This window comes from Eleginops maclovinus, chromosome 2, assembly GCF_036324505.1.
Source record: "Eleginops maclovinus isolate JMC-PN-2008 ecotype Puerto Natales chromosome 2, JC_Emac_rtc_rv5, whole genome shotgun sequence".
In the NCBI taxonomy this organism is placed as follows: Eukaryota; Metazoa; Chordata; class Actinopteri; order Perciformes; family Eleginopidae; genus Eleginops; species Eleginops maclovinus.
The window spans coordinates 14,208,948-14,226,031 of record NC_086350.1 but is presented as its reverse complement, the minus strand read 5'-3'; the positions used below and the strand labels follow the sequence as shown (position 1 = coordinate 14,226,031).

The window sequence follows — 17,084 nt, the reverse complement described above, 5'->3', positions numbered from 1 at the left end:
AATAACAGCCGGCAGACTGTACAAGTGGGAACAGAAAACAGATTTAAAAAGCTCACAATGACAACAAGAAGAAAAATGATATTGTACAACATGTAATAATGGTATATGAAGCACACAGGATAGCAGCATAGTAAACCAGCACATATATTGTGTTGCAGAACTCTTCTAAAACAATACTCAACCTCATCACTCTAAACTAATCTATGTGTCTCTACAAGGCAGGCAGGCAAGGATGCAAAAGAGCCATGACCATATGGGTGTGTGTGTGTGTGTGTGTGTTTCCAATGAGCCTGACAGCCTTGAAGTTCCTTTTGGATGGACAATAACAGACATACGTATCTCTATTGGACTGAAAGGCAATACCACATGGCTGTTTGACAAAAAGACTGAATCAAGGCGACAGCACATAAACACATTCAATCTCAAACACGCACACAAACACAATGGAAGTTCACATAATTACCCCCGTAACACAGACGGGGATCTTTTATCACATAATCTATTAAAAGGAGAAGTGTGGAAGGTGAGATATGGGAGCGTGAGGAGCAGGAAGTGACAAAGAAAGGGGGGAGGGTGTGAATAGTGAATATAGGGTTTCAAAAGCAGGTTTTGAAAGCAGTAACGCGAGATGGTGTATCTCGTACAGAAAATAATGAGCTCAAATATGTGACACATCTATCTTAGTCTGATTAGAAAGATATCATTATTGCAGATCAGCAGCAAAAATGTAGAAAACACCTATACAATTAGGGGGAAAACAAAAAAAATTGCTTTGTAAGATAGTATATGAACATGTGCATAAATAAAATCTAATACAAATTCCACAGTTCCGTTTTGATCCTATTACAAAAGCTCTTGTATGTGCATGTACAGGTCCATGCTTTGGGAATGGATTAGTGATGACACAAGAAAGAGGCTAATCTTCAATCCCCAATCCCGCTGGACTCTCTGCTGCTCAGGTTTGGTGCCCTGAGTTGCTCACTGGACTGACGCTGGCTAACAGCACTGACACATGGCTATCACGGCCCAATAAGCTGGATGAAAGTGACGGAGGCCCAGCGAGGTGACAGGGTGAGGGGAAGTGAGAAAAACTAGTGGGAAAAAAATTTAGATGATGAGGACATAGAGGAAAATAATGAGTGGAAAGGAACAGCCATCAGCATTCTTCTGACCTAATCCAGCTGTTAAGGAAGTGTGTGGCCATCTTCCATGACCAAATGCCAAAGTCCCAGGGCTACTGTTAATGAGCAGGGATTTATGAGTAATATCAGATATTAATGATTTAGTGTCAGGTTACAACACCCTCAGGGACAAACGCAAGGATCTGTGTGTGCGTGTGTGTGTGTGTGTGTGTGTGTGTGTGTGTGTGTGTGTGTGTGTGTGTGTGTGTGTGTGTGTGTGTGTGTGTGTGTGTGTGTGTGTGTGTGTGCGTGTAATGAGTAGAAGAGCCAATGAGGGAAAGAAACAGATGAAAAAACTGAGAGAAAAAGGTGACAGAGCGACAGAATAATTTGTTTTTGTAAAGTCATCAAGGGTGATTATGGTTTATTAAAGCTAATTGTTGTCTCATTTAGGTAGCTTTGGAAAGATTGAAAAATGTAAAGTTATCTTTTAAGCTCCTTAAAACATCTATGGAAGCCTTTCAATCCCCCTAAGATTTCTAACAGCAGTCGGGGATATGCAGATTTAGAGGATGGTGGGAAAACATCTCAGACGAAAAAGTTTGAAGTGAAAACTAAGTTGGAATTCGCTCATTCTGTCTCAGTATGTCTGCATCTCTTTAGACACATATACAACGCACATACTGAGCTCCCCGACAGATTCCAATAATTGCGCATCTTTGCAGAATCACAAGTCCACTGTGAAACAGAATACATTGTGTCTAAGACAAGGGATCCCTGGAGAGAGGAAACAGAGTCTGAATTGCTGTCTTTGTGCTAGGCAAAAGAAGACAGCTTCAATCTCTACAAAAACCCATCTCAATAAACACCTCCACAGGCACCCATCTTAGCATCACACAGTCTTCTGATTGGCTCTTTCTGAGTGTAATCACAAGCATGGAAGGCCTAGAATAAATGGTGAAAAGGGTGGACAAATGGAGCGCTGGGGAAGTGATTGGTGGGGGAGAAAAGTAAAAATGAAGGGAAAGAAAGTGGAGGCAGTGAAAGGAGGAAAGTTGGGGTAATGTATATAGAAGAGGAGGAGCGCAAAGAGTACAGGAAGATCATTCTTTGACACAAAGAGACGAATGGAGCTATACTGTACTGCGAAATGCTGAGAGGAATTGCATGTCTCAATGATGAAAGGTAAGAGTGATGGAGAGATCAAGAAGGTGATGAATGACTGTATCCTCGGGTGCACTCTTGTCAGAAGTGCAGCTTTAATTCCTTTAGGTGAAGTGGGAATGTACACACACACACACACACAGAAGGAGCTGGGGAGAGGGCATGTAGTGCAGAGTTTTAATCCTGTACACCAAATAGAGCAGTGGGTATTTCATTAAAGGTTTGTTTCAGGGTGGCCAGGCCTGAGAAAAATCCATATTTCATTACGTGTCATCCATCTCTGTCTCTCCTGTGTGAGTCTGTGTGTGGGAAGGGGTGTCTGTGTACATGTGGGCTTGTGCACAACATGTCTCCATGTGTGTATATTCTTTCAAATGTACATAAGCCCATTCAAGCGCACATTCTGAATCCGTCTTTCATTCTGCCCCTCTTCGCAGCGTGCATCATGCTCCCCTCGCTGCTTACAAACAGACCACCCAACGTTCAGCAAGTGATGGGTTTAACAATACTCACATAAACTACATTGACGTAGTCGTCATCAGACAGGGTCTCTAGCATCTCACTGACGGAGGTCCTGATCAGTTTGAGAGTCAAGCCAGACACACTCCCGCTTCTGTAACAACAACAACACAGAATATCCAACAGCTTCTCAATGCAATCTGTCTGCTCAGTTCTTGTAAAATGAGAATTCACTCAATATAATTAGAAGTGCTTCTGTCTTGGGAAATACATAACATTATATTACAAATCTAAGAAGGCATGTGGTATAATCAGGGGAAATCTTGACTGATGTGAGGAGGTTATGGATCAATTAGGTTTTAAAGTTACTCACGCATCCACAAGGATTAGCATATCTTTGGGTGAGGCAGCTCCTTGAATGTACCTAGATGGACATGAATGAATGAAAGACAAGTTGGTCTATGACACACACACTCTGAGCAGTTTAAGGAAGGCACAAAAATCTCTCAACTCAAGTCTAATTTTATGAGAGCTTTATACCAAATTTGACATTTGTTACAATTTGTTTGGATTTTAATGACCAACATCATTTTGTGAAAGAAGTACAAAATATGACTTTAATGTGTCTCTCACATTTCTCAGACCTAGCCCAAACACTTAAAGCCACATTCATTTACAGCACATCCAATCAATTAGCTACATTAAAGTACACTATCATATACAAACTTAAACCCATAAGTCTAAATATTAGGCTTGAATTGGCACAAACAGTGAATAAATGTGAGGATTCTTGATGTTCAGCAATTTTCTTACCATGGTCTCCTGCGTACGTCATACAGGTCAATTTTACTGGGGGTCTTGCGAGAATCCATCCAGGGAGAGGCTTTGAGAGTATATAAGGATGTAAGTGTTGATTATAAATTTTCATTATTTAAGGGAATAAAACACAAATTCCAGTTAATGAAACCTCTGAGTGAAATGTTGATGTGGCAGTATGCAGTGTTATGTTAAGTATAGCAGTGTCTAATTACTGGCAATCATTATTTTGAGGATATAAAAAATGTTAAAATTCTGCCAAAGGAAAAGTTGGCTTGCTGGCATTTTTAATACTACACGTCTACACTTTTTCACAAAGAGATAAACAGCAAGGAAATGAAACAACATTTTTATCTGATAAGTAAAGCTCAAAGCACTAGATTCACTATATTCGGCTGATTTCTATCTGTATACCCTAAGTGAAGAGCACCAAAACAACAGGTAAGCGCTTGTCTGAAGGCCTGTTTGTGTCATGCATGCTAAAACGTAACAGCAGGAACAAAGAGGAAATAATTCAGGGCCAATGGAAATTCATGAATATTAGACATAAACTTGTCCCATAAAGCTGTATAGTGCCCATGATGACAGGGAATCTCATGAATAGAAATAGCTTGGGAAACGAAAAAACTCACAACAGCGTGCAACTGTAGACTAACACAGTTAAAGATAGTTTGTCATTATCTATGGAACCACATACAAAATCAATGCCAGTAGTGCAATGGAGATAATTTATTGAGCTTATTTGCTCAGTGATGTGTGAACAAGGCCACTTTGTGTACATATTCCCTTGCTGTTTGTTGTTATGATTAACAGCCAGATGCTGCATGTTAGGTCAAGCAAATTATTATGGCTCATAAGTGCACCTCTGATTTGTTATGTTAGGAAACACAAACAGCTTCAGTGTAATATAAACAGATACACAAACAATTAAGGAGGCCAAATAATCGATAATGTTTCCTCTCTCTGCTAAATGTCACAGAAAGACATTTACTTTTTGCTTTGTTTGCTTTTTACCTGGGTAGTAGCGAGCCAGGCCTGTAGCGCTGCCATACACCTGCCAGAGGAGGGTCGGGTCATCCTCTCTGTTTTTTCTGAACACGTCCTCCAAGGCGTCTGACCAGTTCAGCTCATTCAGCACAATGGTGGCTAAGAATCCACACACAACCACACACATTTCAATACACAACATAAACAGGAAATACTTGTGAAGATTGTGAAGAAGATAGCGATCATAATATGATGGGCTACAGTTTTAAAGACACATTTTCAACTGTGAAATACTATGTATATTTTTTTTTGACAATACTCATATCACTTAGAATTATCACCGCATTACGCTGTACATTTTTAGCAATAATCCGGTTTTGAGCATAAATATAATTATTAGTATTTATACACTGCCTTACATTTTTACAGTTACGTATATTGTAGTGCAATGTGCACATTTCCACTTTAACTCCTATATGTTTATGTATTCTTTTTTAATTTAATCTAATTGAATTATATCTGAAGTGGAGGAACTGTAAAGAAATCCGATTTCACACCCAGGATAAATAACTTAATACAAAAGTTATCTGATTCTGATTCATGCCATTGTGTGTATTCCACAATAACCATCGAAGGACATTGCATGGCTGAAGAGAGTCAGAGACATGTGGACATCCCGGATCAACACATTCATTACGATTCACCAGCACAGTGCCTGCCCACTAGCCCAGCGGGATGCACGATCAAATATTTGGACAGCACACCCAGCCTGCACCAGTATTTAGCAACAGATACTGAGGAGTGGTTTTCTGGATTTGCAATTAATTTAGTTTAATTTGATTTAACATTTCTATGTGTGTTTGTATGTGTGCCTGCGTGTGATTGATGGTGTGTGCTGTGAGAGGCAACAGGCATTATGGATGTAATGACACAGCAGCCAGACAGCTCAGAGCCACATAACACTCACTATGATGGATGGAGACACAGCACATGCTGCCCCAACTCCATCTTTGCTCTGTCTGTCTATATACTGCTATGTGTTCCCTTTCTTCATTCAATCCTTTATATTAATGAAGTACTGTATACAAGCTTTACATTTTGTCTCTGCAGATCCAGATGTGCATGCCTCTGTGCATGTAAAAGCATGTGAGATAGATTGGTATCCTGTATTGGGTGTGACATGGCTCATTGATGTGCAAAGCAAACACTGTTCATTAGCATGCATCTCTCACGAGGGGAGAGTTAATGAAGCCTCAGTTGCCAGGAGTGCATGTTTTTTTATTATAGAAAGAGAGAGAGAGAGCATGTTGTGTGTTTGATCAGCAATGTATTTCCCTCATTAAGGGTGTCCTTTGAAAAGGAAAAAATAACACAACATCCCTTCCAGATGATGAGAAAATGACTAACTGTATGTGTACATTTTTTAGTGAAGATTGATGAAGACAGGTAGGTGCAAGGTGATCGTCACAAAGACCTATTCAAAGCTGTTAAAGAGCTAGTCAGATACATATTTATACATACACAAGCAGACTACAAAAGGCTAACCCAGTGATAATATGTTGCTTTTTAGTGTTTCCAGTTGTTTTGAGCACTCCTGAGTCAGTCATAATATTTAATAAGCTAAACTCCTGCTGCTTTATAAGGGATAGAGTATCCTCTAGTCACCCATATTGCCACTGACACTAATGAATTCCCTGGCTGCACTCGACTTGGCTTTGATGCCACACTGAATCTACACCCTATGATGAATTCATCTCTGTGGGATATAAGGGCTGCAATATAATTCACTTACATAACAAGGATTAGTTTATAATGAACAATAAAGAAGTACATTATTTTGCACTGCTTTAGATAAGGAAGTCAATCCCCATATTCTCACATAATGTGCTTAAAGTCTAGTAAAGAATGTTAACTCCCAAAGAAAAACTCATGATATAGGGATGTGTTTCACTCTGTTGTGACCGATTTCAACAGCTCCTACTAGATCATCGAAATGTAATAATGTTGAAAGCCATAGTTAGGCTTTTTGATGTGGATAATTTGATAAGAAGCTTGATATGTACATTATTTACCATGACATTTTTGCTGCTGCCATCTTGGTTTTTGGGACCAGAAGTCACAAGATAAAATAGAGCAAAGTTCAAATTTATGCCTAAAAATACATTTGTACGCAACCAAGATGTAGATTTGAACTTTTATGAACTGAATACACACTGTGAACAAGGTTAAAGTTGAGACACTATGAAAAGGACAAGAGCCGGACCAGACAATGGTACAGATCTGTCAATCACAAGGAAGCCATGGCCTAAAACATACACTGCTTCATCATCTAATGTAATCCAGATGGGAAAACAATTTACAATATGGTCATTGAGTTTTATTGAAGAAGATGTGGAACTATCACATTTATATACAAAAGAATGCAGGTTTATGTCTCCTCCATATTTTTTGATTCTAAAGACATGGACGTTTTGCTTGGTCCAAATGTAACAATTCCGCCTGACTGAATCAGAATCAGTATCAGTAGGTTTGCACATGCAAGGAATCTGGTTTGGTATATGTGGTTCATGCAAAGACAAAGAAAGAAGTAGCAAAACTAAATAAATAAAATAAAAATAGTACTCTTATGACAGCTATTTTCAGACAATATTTAGGACTTCACAAGTGCAGATTAGAAATGTTCTATCTTATTTGTGTAACACCTACAAACAATGAAGAGGTCAGCTGAGTGTGTTAACACAGACTGTAATGGAAGAGCAAAGAGGGGTGGAGAAATTTGGCAAGGTGATGTGGCAGGCAGGGCAGTAGTAGAAAGCAAGCCTTGGCCAGAGACTGAAGGTGTACCACTGAATAAAAGGGAATTCTCTTTATACAAGTTGGCTTGAATAAACTAATACAATATGTTTTCTGTTAATTATAGGAAACAGGGGTCTTCCTTTATTACAGAGTAAACATGAACGTTATAATTAATTTGATACTCTTATTATCTGTCAATCTCATTATGTCTGTCTCGTTTTATCTGTTGTGACTCTGAATCTAATGTTGCTGTCTTTCCTTTTCTTTGTTTTTTTCTGTTTGTCTCAGAAGACAGTGTTTTTTTTGTACCTAGCCTTGGGGTATCAAATTGCATGAATACATTCTCAGCTTCTGTTTCCAAAAGCAACACACTGAATTCAACCAATTTATTTTTATCGTTGCCACACATGTGACCATGTCCTTAACAGGCCAACAGATGTGACCTTTCTGTCATCTGAACATCTGCTCCTTATTGTACACACGTGACATGCTGATGCCTATAGAAGGTGATTTCATAAACTTGCGACCCACTTTACCCGGAAAATTGTATTTTCTCCAGCTGAGCAAAGGCTATTCCTGGAACATTTATAGAGTGAAGATCAAATTGGGGTGTTGAAACCTCAATAACAGATGAATCCTCAGTCTTATTTCGTCCAGGCATACAAATAAATACCTCTATATGTGCCAATATCTGACACAATATCAGAATCAGAACAGGTTATTGGCAAGTAGGTTAACGTATACGGGGAATTTATCGTGGTGTTTTTGGTTCATACATAAACACACATAAAAGCAAACAACAATTAAAACACTGATAATAAAAAAACTGTAAAAAGAACCTATATATTAACATAAAAAAATAGCAATATTTAAATCAAATATGGTTGAAATATAGATATAAGCAAGATATTGTGTACATTGTGTGCATTAATGTGATGCATAGAGTCTAGGTTGGGGCTGAGGGTATATGAGAGTTCACACTGAAAGACAGACATATTTGTCTTTCTATTAATGTTCGGAATTGTCCTACAAAACAATACGTACTAAAACATAATACTTTGAACCAAACAAAAAATTGTGTGCTATCTCACTAGGATCAGACTTCAGTCTTGTATAGGTCCCAGCAGCTATGTTTACTCATTACAGGCTACCAATAAACAAAACCCATAACTGAGGAGTCATGGCACTGAGCCCAGATTATGGCCAGAGAGGTATCCCGGGGAACCAATGACAAAGTCACAACAAGTTCAACAGCATGCTAATAAAGCAGGCTTGCGTTTTACAGAAAACATATACTGAGATAAACACATGCCTCATTGCTGACCCTGTGTTTGGGGTCAGAGGAAAGGTGAGGTGTGTGTGGGCCAGAAGGTTCCCCAGCAGGCTGATGGGCATGCTGAGGAAGTCACTCTATTCCGCGGTCCCTCCAAGTAACTGCTGACGCACAATATCCCACTGTACACTAATTACTGAATATCTAAACACACACACATCCACACTGATACTCAGCCTCATATAAAAATACACAAGCTAAGCAGGCTGGTGTTTGGATGAAGCAGTCTGTAATTGGACTGTTTAAAGTAATCATGAACCATGTCTCCTGGTGAAGTATGCCTGAGCAAGGCACCGGGCACTTTACTGCTTACTGTAAAGGGCCATTAACACCAAGAAGGATAACTTTAAAGACAACTATAAATACATCATTTAAAAAAGTGTCCTACTCAAGTGCATGCTAGAGTCCACACCATAACTATAATGACAGGTAGTGGCAGGGATATTGTTGGGATCACTTTCAGAGCGGGTTTATCGACAATAAAAACAGCCAATCAAAATCCATTTGAATATTAAGATGTTCTGTATGTTTTCCAGACAGGAGGCTGCAATAAAGTGTAGGCCACTTATTGTAATACACTGCCTCTCTCTTTTTACCGCTCTACTTGCACCATGGCTATTCTGCATTAGCAGTAGCTACTTTTGTTATTCTTTTAATCATATCCTTATTTGAATTTCTTTTTTTACGCAATGTATAGCAGTAACAGGCCCCAACACAGCTGGAGTGCGCAGCGTGGGCTTAGCACCAGTGTTTACAGCACTCATCAACAGTGTGGATGCTCACATTGTTATATTTATAGTTAAGGTTTTAGTTATTGTTCATCGTGTGGATCGCTCTCAAGTCCCACTTGACAACAGCCCCCAAGCCCAAAAGTACTAAAAATGTAAAAAATTGTAGAAAAGAAAGCGATTCCATTATGATATGCATATAATTCAGGGAAGAGTCAAGATATTCAAAAGAACATCCTTAAGTCATTAACATTCAATTTGAGCTGTGCTAATGTCACAGGCACTCTGGAGAATCAAATTATTCTGAACCACTCAAGGTAAATGTCACCACATGATGATGAAAGTATCAGAAATGTCTCTTTTTTAACACTGTAACTTTAATACATGCACGTACGTTTTGTAATAACCTTAATTCTTTTTTCAAAAAGACATGAACTACAATGCCGTACACATGCAACACTACCGAAAAGTTTGATGCATTCACAGCGCCATCAAAGAGGTTCTGTTCTGGCACTACAGTGAAAGTATCCTCTCTTGGTTGTGAAATTATCCTGCAAACATTCAGATTAATAAGCAGTCAGTAGATTTAAGTATAGGTAAGAAATTAATTGGGAAGTTGATAATACTTGTGTGTGTTCATCAATTCGGAATGTGAAAACAACAAGAAGTGATGTTTTGCCCAGAGCTTTTAAATTACAGGTTGATAACTGTTTTCCATTTTTCCGACGACACATAAATGCAACATGTTTAATGAAAGTAAGATGTAGCGCCCGTAGTCTGATCAGCAACAACCTTATGACACTTACACTCTTGCTAGGTTCGGATAGTTGGGAGTAGTTAGTCAAATGCGAGAACATGAGGTTAGAGTATAACAATTTATTGCAACACGCAATTTTCTTGACAGTGTATGGAAAATAAATGATACAAAAACATAGAGCTCTCTTATAAAAGAAACAAAATTAAAGTGTCCCTTCTTCTTCACTAGAAGTCAGAGTTCAAGTCCCTCAGGGTGTATGCAATGTTCTGTCTATGTACTACCCGGGTAGGTTTTTGTACATATCTTATCTGTGCCAGTGAGTGAACGAGATGATGGTTCGAGGTCCTCTGAGTGGATCCGCGGCTGGCCACACCGCGCTCCGCTCCTCTTAATCAGGGTACTGGCTCGCCACCGAACCAAAGGTTCGGAAATCTGAATCCGTTCCTAATCTGAAGTCCAAAAAAAAAAACAGTCGGAGTCTAACAGAGGGCTTACACGGTTGAAGCAGCTCCTCTCTCTCTCTCAACAACTCACGAGGCTCTCTCCTAATAAACAAGAGATTTATCAATACACTATGCGGGGGTTAATCATTAATTTATGAGGTTTACATAACGTTTCATACCCAAATTCGTCAGCTCACTCAACAAACGGCACTCACAGTCAATGTCTCGGTTGAATCTCAGGACGAGCACGCGCTGCCTGGTCGTGACCATGAATACAGGGCTGGTGCGCCCCTTGTGGTGGGGCATAGTAACTCTTATATTACGTAAATGGGTTTCATACTCATGTGAGTTACACCCTCCCCTCTTGAATCTGCATGAGTCCCTTCATGAGCGGGTCTCTGGTTCACATGGGGGCTATCATAGTTACCGATAGTGCCTAGTGCTTGGTTAAAGCTCTGCAAAATACTCCGTGCAAAAGACATTAAAGGGTTTCCCAACTGAGTGTAATGAAAACACTTGTCAGGGGGTTGTCGTGACCTTTCTGACCTTCGTGTGGTCATTTGTGTTTCCATCTGTTTCAGTTTCACTTCAGTTTGTTTTTCAGACGTCTCAGATGCTTGAGTGTGGTTTTCCTCAGCATCTTGTGGGATCTCCACAGGATTCTTCTCCACATCAGTCTTAGTTTCATTTATCATGTCTGGTTCCCTTTCATTTGTCATATTCAGGGTATTTGTCACATCAGTTTTGTTTGTCACATCCAGTTCGTTCGTCACATCCGGTTCAATTGTCACATCCGTTGTTTCGTTTTCAGATATCAGTTGTGTACTGTCCTCTCCATCAGGGGGCTTCTTGAACATGACCTCGGGCTCCTCTCCTTCTACCAGCTCAGGAGGTGTATCGACAGGTTCGGCAGGGGGATTGCTGTCATCAGGAGGACCATCCTGAGGCTGGGAGGTCAAGGAACCCGATGGCATAGCCGGCAACTCTCCATCCTCGGGGTTTGCATTGAGTTGCTGCGGAGTGAACTTTCCTTCTGGAGCAACAGAGGACCAGTCAGGATAGATGAGCAAGTCGTCCTCAGATTCTGAGAGTTCCTCTGAGAGTTGAGGGTGACTCTGTCTTGTCCTTGGCTTGCGAACCTTAGGCTTGACTGGTTCAGTTTCCTCCGCTTCGGAGAGGTCACCACAAGCAAGCAGTAGGTCCCTGTGTAGAGTTCGGATGGGACCATCTCCATTGATAGGCTGTACTTTGTACACTGGTAGGTCTCCTATCTTTTCCAGAACCTTGTTCATAGTGGACTCCCACTTGTCCGCAAGCTTGTGTTTACCCCGGAACCTCAGATTTTTCACTAACACTTGATCTCCTTCCTTTAGTGTCGACTCTCGTACTGCCTTGTCGAAGCGGCGCTTGTTCCGGTCAGCAACCTTTTGTGAATTCCTGGTGGCAATCTGGTAACTCTCTTCGAGGCGTGCTTTCAGGTGTTTCACGTACTGAGAATGGGATTTGGGGGAGCCATCTTTCACAGGTAAGCAGAAGGCGATGTCAACAGGTAATCAAGGTTGGCGTCCAAACATTAATTCGTATGGGCTAAAGCCTGTGACATCGCTCTTGGTGCAATTATAGGCATGGGCAAGTGGTTTTACAAAATCTCGCCAGTGACTTTTTTCCTTGTCCTTTAAGGTTCCCAACATGCCTAATAGGGTTTGGTTAAACATCTCTACGGGGTTTCCTCTTGGGTGATAGGGCGTAGTGCACACCTTAGTGATGCCTGCTAGGGCGCAGAGCTCTTTGATGAGTTGGGACTCGAAATCCCTGCCCTGATCACTCAGCAGCCGCTCAGGAAAGCCGTAGTGCACGAAGAACTGCTCCCAAAGCGTTTTTGCAACTGTTGTAGCCTTTGTCGGTATTGCAACCGCGTATTTGGTAAAATGGTCTGTAATGACCAAGATATCTTTGGCATTGTGACTGTCGGGCTCGAGCGACAAGTAGTCAATGCACACCAGTTCCATGGGGCAAGTTGTATGGATATTCACAAGAGGTGCTGCTCTTTCTGGTTGCGTCTTCCTTCGGACACAACGCCCGCAGGCCTTTATCTTTTTCTCCACACCTTCAGCCATTTTCGGCCAATAAAACCTTGTTCTAACCAAGTCCAGGGTCCTTTCCAAACCCATATGTCCCATATCCTCATGTAAGGACTTGAGGATGAAAGCACGAAGAAACTTGGGGGCAACGAACTGGTAAGTTACACCATCTCCTGATTGACGCGTTCTGTACAACAGACCATTTCTCATCTCCAACCTTTTCTTTTCCTTGAGCATCAGCTTAAGCTCCAACAAATCGGGAACGAGGTTGGCTTCATCTCCGCCCTCCAAGACATGGACAGCCTGTCCAATGATCGGGTCGGACTTTTGATGTTCTTGGAGCTCTCCTGGGCTGTAGGTAGGTATGGTAGGACACCCTAGCACATCATCATTTTCATAGGTGTCTGGAACTGCATCCGGATGGATAGCGAGGGATTCAACCAAGGTGATGGAAGGTAGGTTGTCGTCTGCCTCGTTTAGAAGACGGTGTTGACACAAGACAGCGATTGCTTCCACAGGTAAGTCTTGTTGGTTGGTAGATGAAGAAAAATGGTGGGAAGTGAATCTTTTTATTCTCTCCTTCTCCTCAAGAGAGGCATGATCGTCAGCCATACTGTCATGCGGCCGCCTAGAAAGGCCGTCGGCGTCCTGGTTGCTCTTTCCAGCACGGTACTTTATGTTGAAGTCGAAAGTCGAGAGAGCCGCTAGTTTGGCTGACTTCAGAACATAAGTTAACGGATTGTTGTCCGTTATGGCAGTGAATGTATTACCATAAAGGTAATCATGGAACTTTTCCACGATCGACCACTTAAGAGCTAGGAATTCGAGCTTATGAGCGGGGTATCACTTTTCACTCGATGAAAGACCTCTGCTCGCATAAGCGACAGCTCGCATCTCGCCTTCCTGTTCTTGGTACAGGGCAGCCCCTAGACCTGAAGTGCTGGCGTCGGTGTGTAGCACGTATGGTAGTTTCGGGTCAGCAAAACCAAGAACAGGTGCAGACGTCAGTTTTTCAATGATCATTTTGAATGCCTTTTGACATTCAGGCCTCCAACGCTCATTAAAGGGTTCTTTGGGGTTTAAGTACCCTCCAGGGTTAAATGTTCTGGGACCCTTCCGATAAGGGGTAGCCGCCGGTCAGATCATTCAAGGGTTTGACTATTTTTGAATAGTCACGCACAAAGCGGCGGTAGTACCCCGCGAAACCCAAAAAGGACTTGAGCTTGCCCAGGGTTTGGGGTCTAGGCCAGGTGCGGAGAGCACTGACCTTGTCTGGGTCAGTCTCTACCCCTCTGCACGAAACAATGTGGCCTAGATATCGCACTGAACTCTGGAAAAAATGGCATTTCTTGGGCGAGAGTTTCAGGCCATTCTCTCTCAGCTGCTGGAGGACGTGCTTGAGCCTTGGTTTTGTGCTCCTCTAACGTGCTGGAAAACACGATGATGTCATCTAAGAACACCAGTACTTCTTTCAGATTGATGCTGCCCATGACTCTCGCCATGAGTCGTTGGAAAGTACTGGGGGCATTTGTGATGCCTTGGGGCATGCGATTGAATTCGTTAAACCCCAATGGACAAACGAAAGCGGTTTTGGGCTTATCACGTTCCTCCACCTCGATTTGGTAATATCCACTTTTTAGATCCATCACTGAAAACCATCTGGATCCAGCAAGGACTGAAAAGGCTTCCTCAAAATTGGGCAATTCGTAGGCGTCTCTGATTGTCAGTGAATTCAGTTTGCGATAATCAATGCAAAGACGGACCTCTCCATTTTTTTTTACGAACTACTACAATTGGGGAAGCGTAAGGGGACTCTGACTCACGAATCACCCCTGCGTCTAGCAGTGTTCGCAAATGCATTCTCACAGCTTTGTAGTCGTTTGGGTGGATTGGTCGGGGTCTTTGTTTGAATGGTGAGTCGTCTTTCAGATTTATATGGTGTTTTACTTTGGTCTCATGCCCAAAATCAGTCTCACTGCAAGCGAAAACATCCCGATACTCATCCAAACTGTGTGTTACTCAGTCTTTCCACTGACTCGGAAGGGGCGAATCACCAAAGTCGATGGTGAAGCCGGACTGGTCTGGTCCTTCGGCTGGTTTGGGGGTACCAACACAACATGTCACGGTGTCAGTGGGTTTGTCTGTATCAGGTAAGTTGTCATGGATCTCTTTGGGAGTGTGAAGCTCTGCAATGACACAATTTGAATGAAGTGTGACATCGTGCTCGTTCTCATTTCTCACCCAAACAGGTAATTTGTGGGGACGGTATCTGGGTAGAATGACGAGACAGCACTCCACAAACACACCACCAGGTATAAGGCAGAGGATTGAGGCTGCTCGACCATAACGCAATCACTGGGGGTGTCAACTTTCACGTACCCCTCTAAGCAAACTCTTGCTTGAGCAGGTATGACTTGCTGCACTTTACCTTTTAGAGTTGCCAACCCTACTCTCCCTGTAGAGTTAACTGTGTGTCTTAGTTTGAGTACACGAATGATCTGCCTGTAACCGTACACAGAGGACAAGTCATTTGGGTTTCTATCAGTACAGTGTTCCTGATACAAAGTGTCGAGTGCATTCGTGCCAATGAGTACAGGTAAGTCACAATTACTTCTGCGGTCTGGTACTACTAAGGCTAAGGTGGAGATTTCGGGCTCGACATCAACAAACTCTTTTGGAAACTTGAGAGTGATGGGTACATAACCTAAATAGGGGTACATTTTGACCGTTAGCGCCCTCAACATCGAGGGCTTGGAAGGGTTGGTTGGGGTGCTCTGACAGGTGAGTTTTGGAAAAGGAAGCGGTCACTGTGGTCACCTGGGACCCTGAGTCAAGTAGACATAGAGTATTAACTCCTGACACGCTAACATCAGCAGTACATTTCTGTCCTACGAGTCCTCGGGGAAACTTAGCTTGGGGCTCTGCTTTGTGGGATCGAAGGAAGGTTTTTGTCCTAAACTTTGGGTTGGGACTGTCATTCTTTGTTCCAGTTCCTGGTTGTCCCTCCACAGGAACTGCATTTAGTTTAAATTCTGTACCCAGGATTCTTGCTTTTGTTTTAGCTCTCGGCGCTTCCTTTCAACTAACTCAGGATTTGCTTCATTGTTACAAGAAGGCGCAATGTGGCCGTCTTCGCCACACCTGAAGCAGTACCATGGGCGGGGCTTCTGGTTGGTAAGTTTTGGTTCTGGAGAAAGCGATTGGTTTTCTCCACCAGGAGCTTTTGGCTTAGCCTTCTGTTTATTACCTGGCTTAGTAGACGCTTGGTTTGAGCGCAAGGATGCTTTCAGGGAAGCTATTTGGGCTTGTAGCTCCGCCATTTACTTTTCAAGTTTTTGTGGGTCGTAGGGGGCAGCTGTTACCACGTCGCCATCAGTGGCATAGTCTTCCACTGAAAGGGTGTTTGACTGGACTTTTGTTCTGTTAGCCCCAAAGTGTTGCTTCATCCTGCTGGACTTAGCAGCTTGTCTGTCCTCCTCAGCGCGCACCCACAGGAGCAACTCGGAAAAGAGAGGCGGGTTAATCTTTTTCTGTTCAAGCTGAAGACTGGTAAGTAGACCGTATTCCAGCAGCCTCTACAGAACTGCTTAAGCAACTGGCGGTCTGAATCACTAGCAGCTAAACCACCTCTTTTGATGACCTTGCTCAAGATTATCTGCAAGCGCTGCATATAGCCAGAAGGCTTTTCTCCAATGTCTTGGTTCGTGTTTAAGAACTTTGCAAAAAGCTCATCGCCGTCATCGATGATACCATAAGCAGAGTCAAGAAGGGCGAGATATTCATGAGGAGACGCATTTGGCCCAAGATGTTTCACAATCGTGGTGGCAGGCGGGAGAAGACTCTCAACCATCTTCCTGGTGGTATGTGCGTCAGACATGGCAGGGTCTGCAAGGAGAAACTCAACATTGCTGCGCAACGTATCATAATCAGACTCTGCACTGGAACAGGGGATTCTCCCTGAAAAGGGTCGGAGTCGGGTGTTGCCATGGTAGTGGTGAGAAAGATCAGTGTTCTTGATGACATGCTCAACCACTACTTTCTGTATCTCTGGAGTGGAGAGATGCTCAGAAGGTAAGTACAAATGTGGGATCTTAGGTGGGGATGACAACGCTGCACCTACCTCGGGTGGGGAACCATATTCAGGAGGGTGGGTCTGATTTTCACCTATATTGATAGGGGTTACATCAACTGTATGCACGGGACTGGCACGCGGAGATTCCCGATTAATCCTTGATGCGTCTGATTCAGTTGTTTTAGGCTTTGTGGATTCTTGAATCCGGGCTAGTTCATCTAGCAAAACCTTTTCAAAATCTGCTCCGCTTAGCTGAGCGACATCCTTCAGCTCACATAGGTAAGTCTGAGTTAAAGTGGAACCTTTGTCTGCAAGTATACAGCTCAG

General features: G+C 42.4%; 1 protein-coding gene across 2 annotated transcripts in view; it reads right to left on the bottom strand.

Moving 5' to 3' along the window:
• The window catches only part of LOC134883824 (voltage-dependent calcium channel subunit alpha-2/delta-1), a 67,781-nt gene that overhangs the window by 27,562 nt on the left and 23,135 nt on the right, over positions 1-17,084 (bottom strand). For both annotated transcript variants that reach the window (XM_063912265.1, XM_063912273.1), the window contains exons 7-10: positions 4,575-4,706; positions 3,558-3,627; positions 3,118-3,168; positions 2,799-2,898 (exon numbers count right to left, since the gene is read on the bottom strand). In XM_063912265.1, the coding sequence (XP_063768335.1) occupies positions 2,799-2,898; positions 3,118-3,168; positions 3,558-3,627; positions 4,575-4,706 (353 nt within the window). The remainder of the gene's footprint in view (positions 1-2,798; positions 2,899-3,117; positions 3,169-3,557; positions 3,628-4,574; positions 4,707-17,084) is intronic.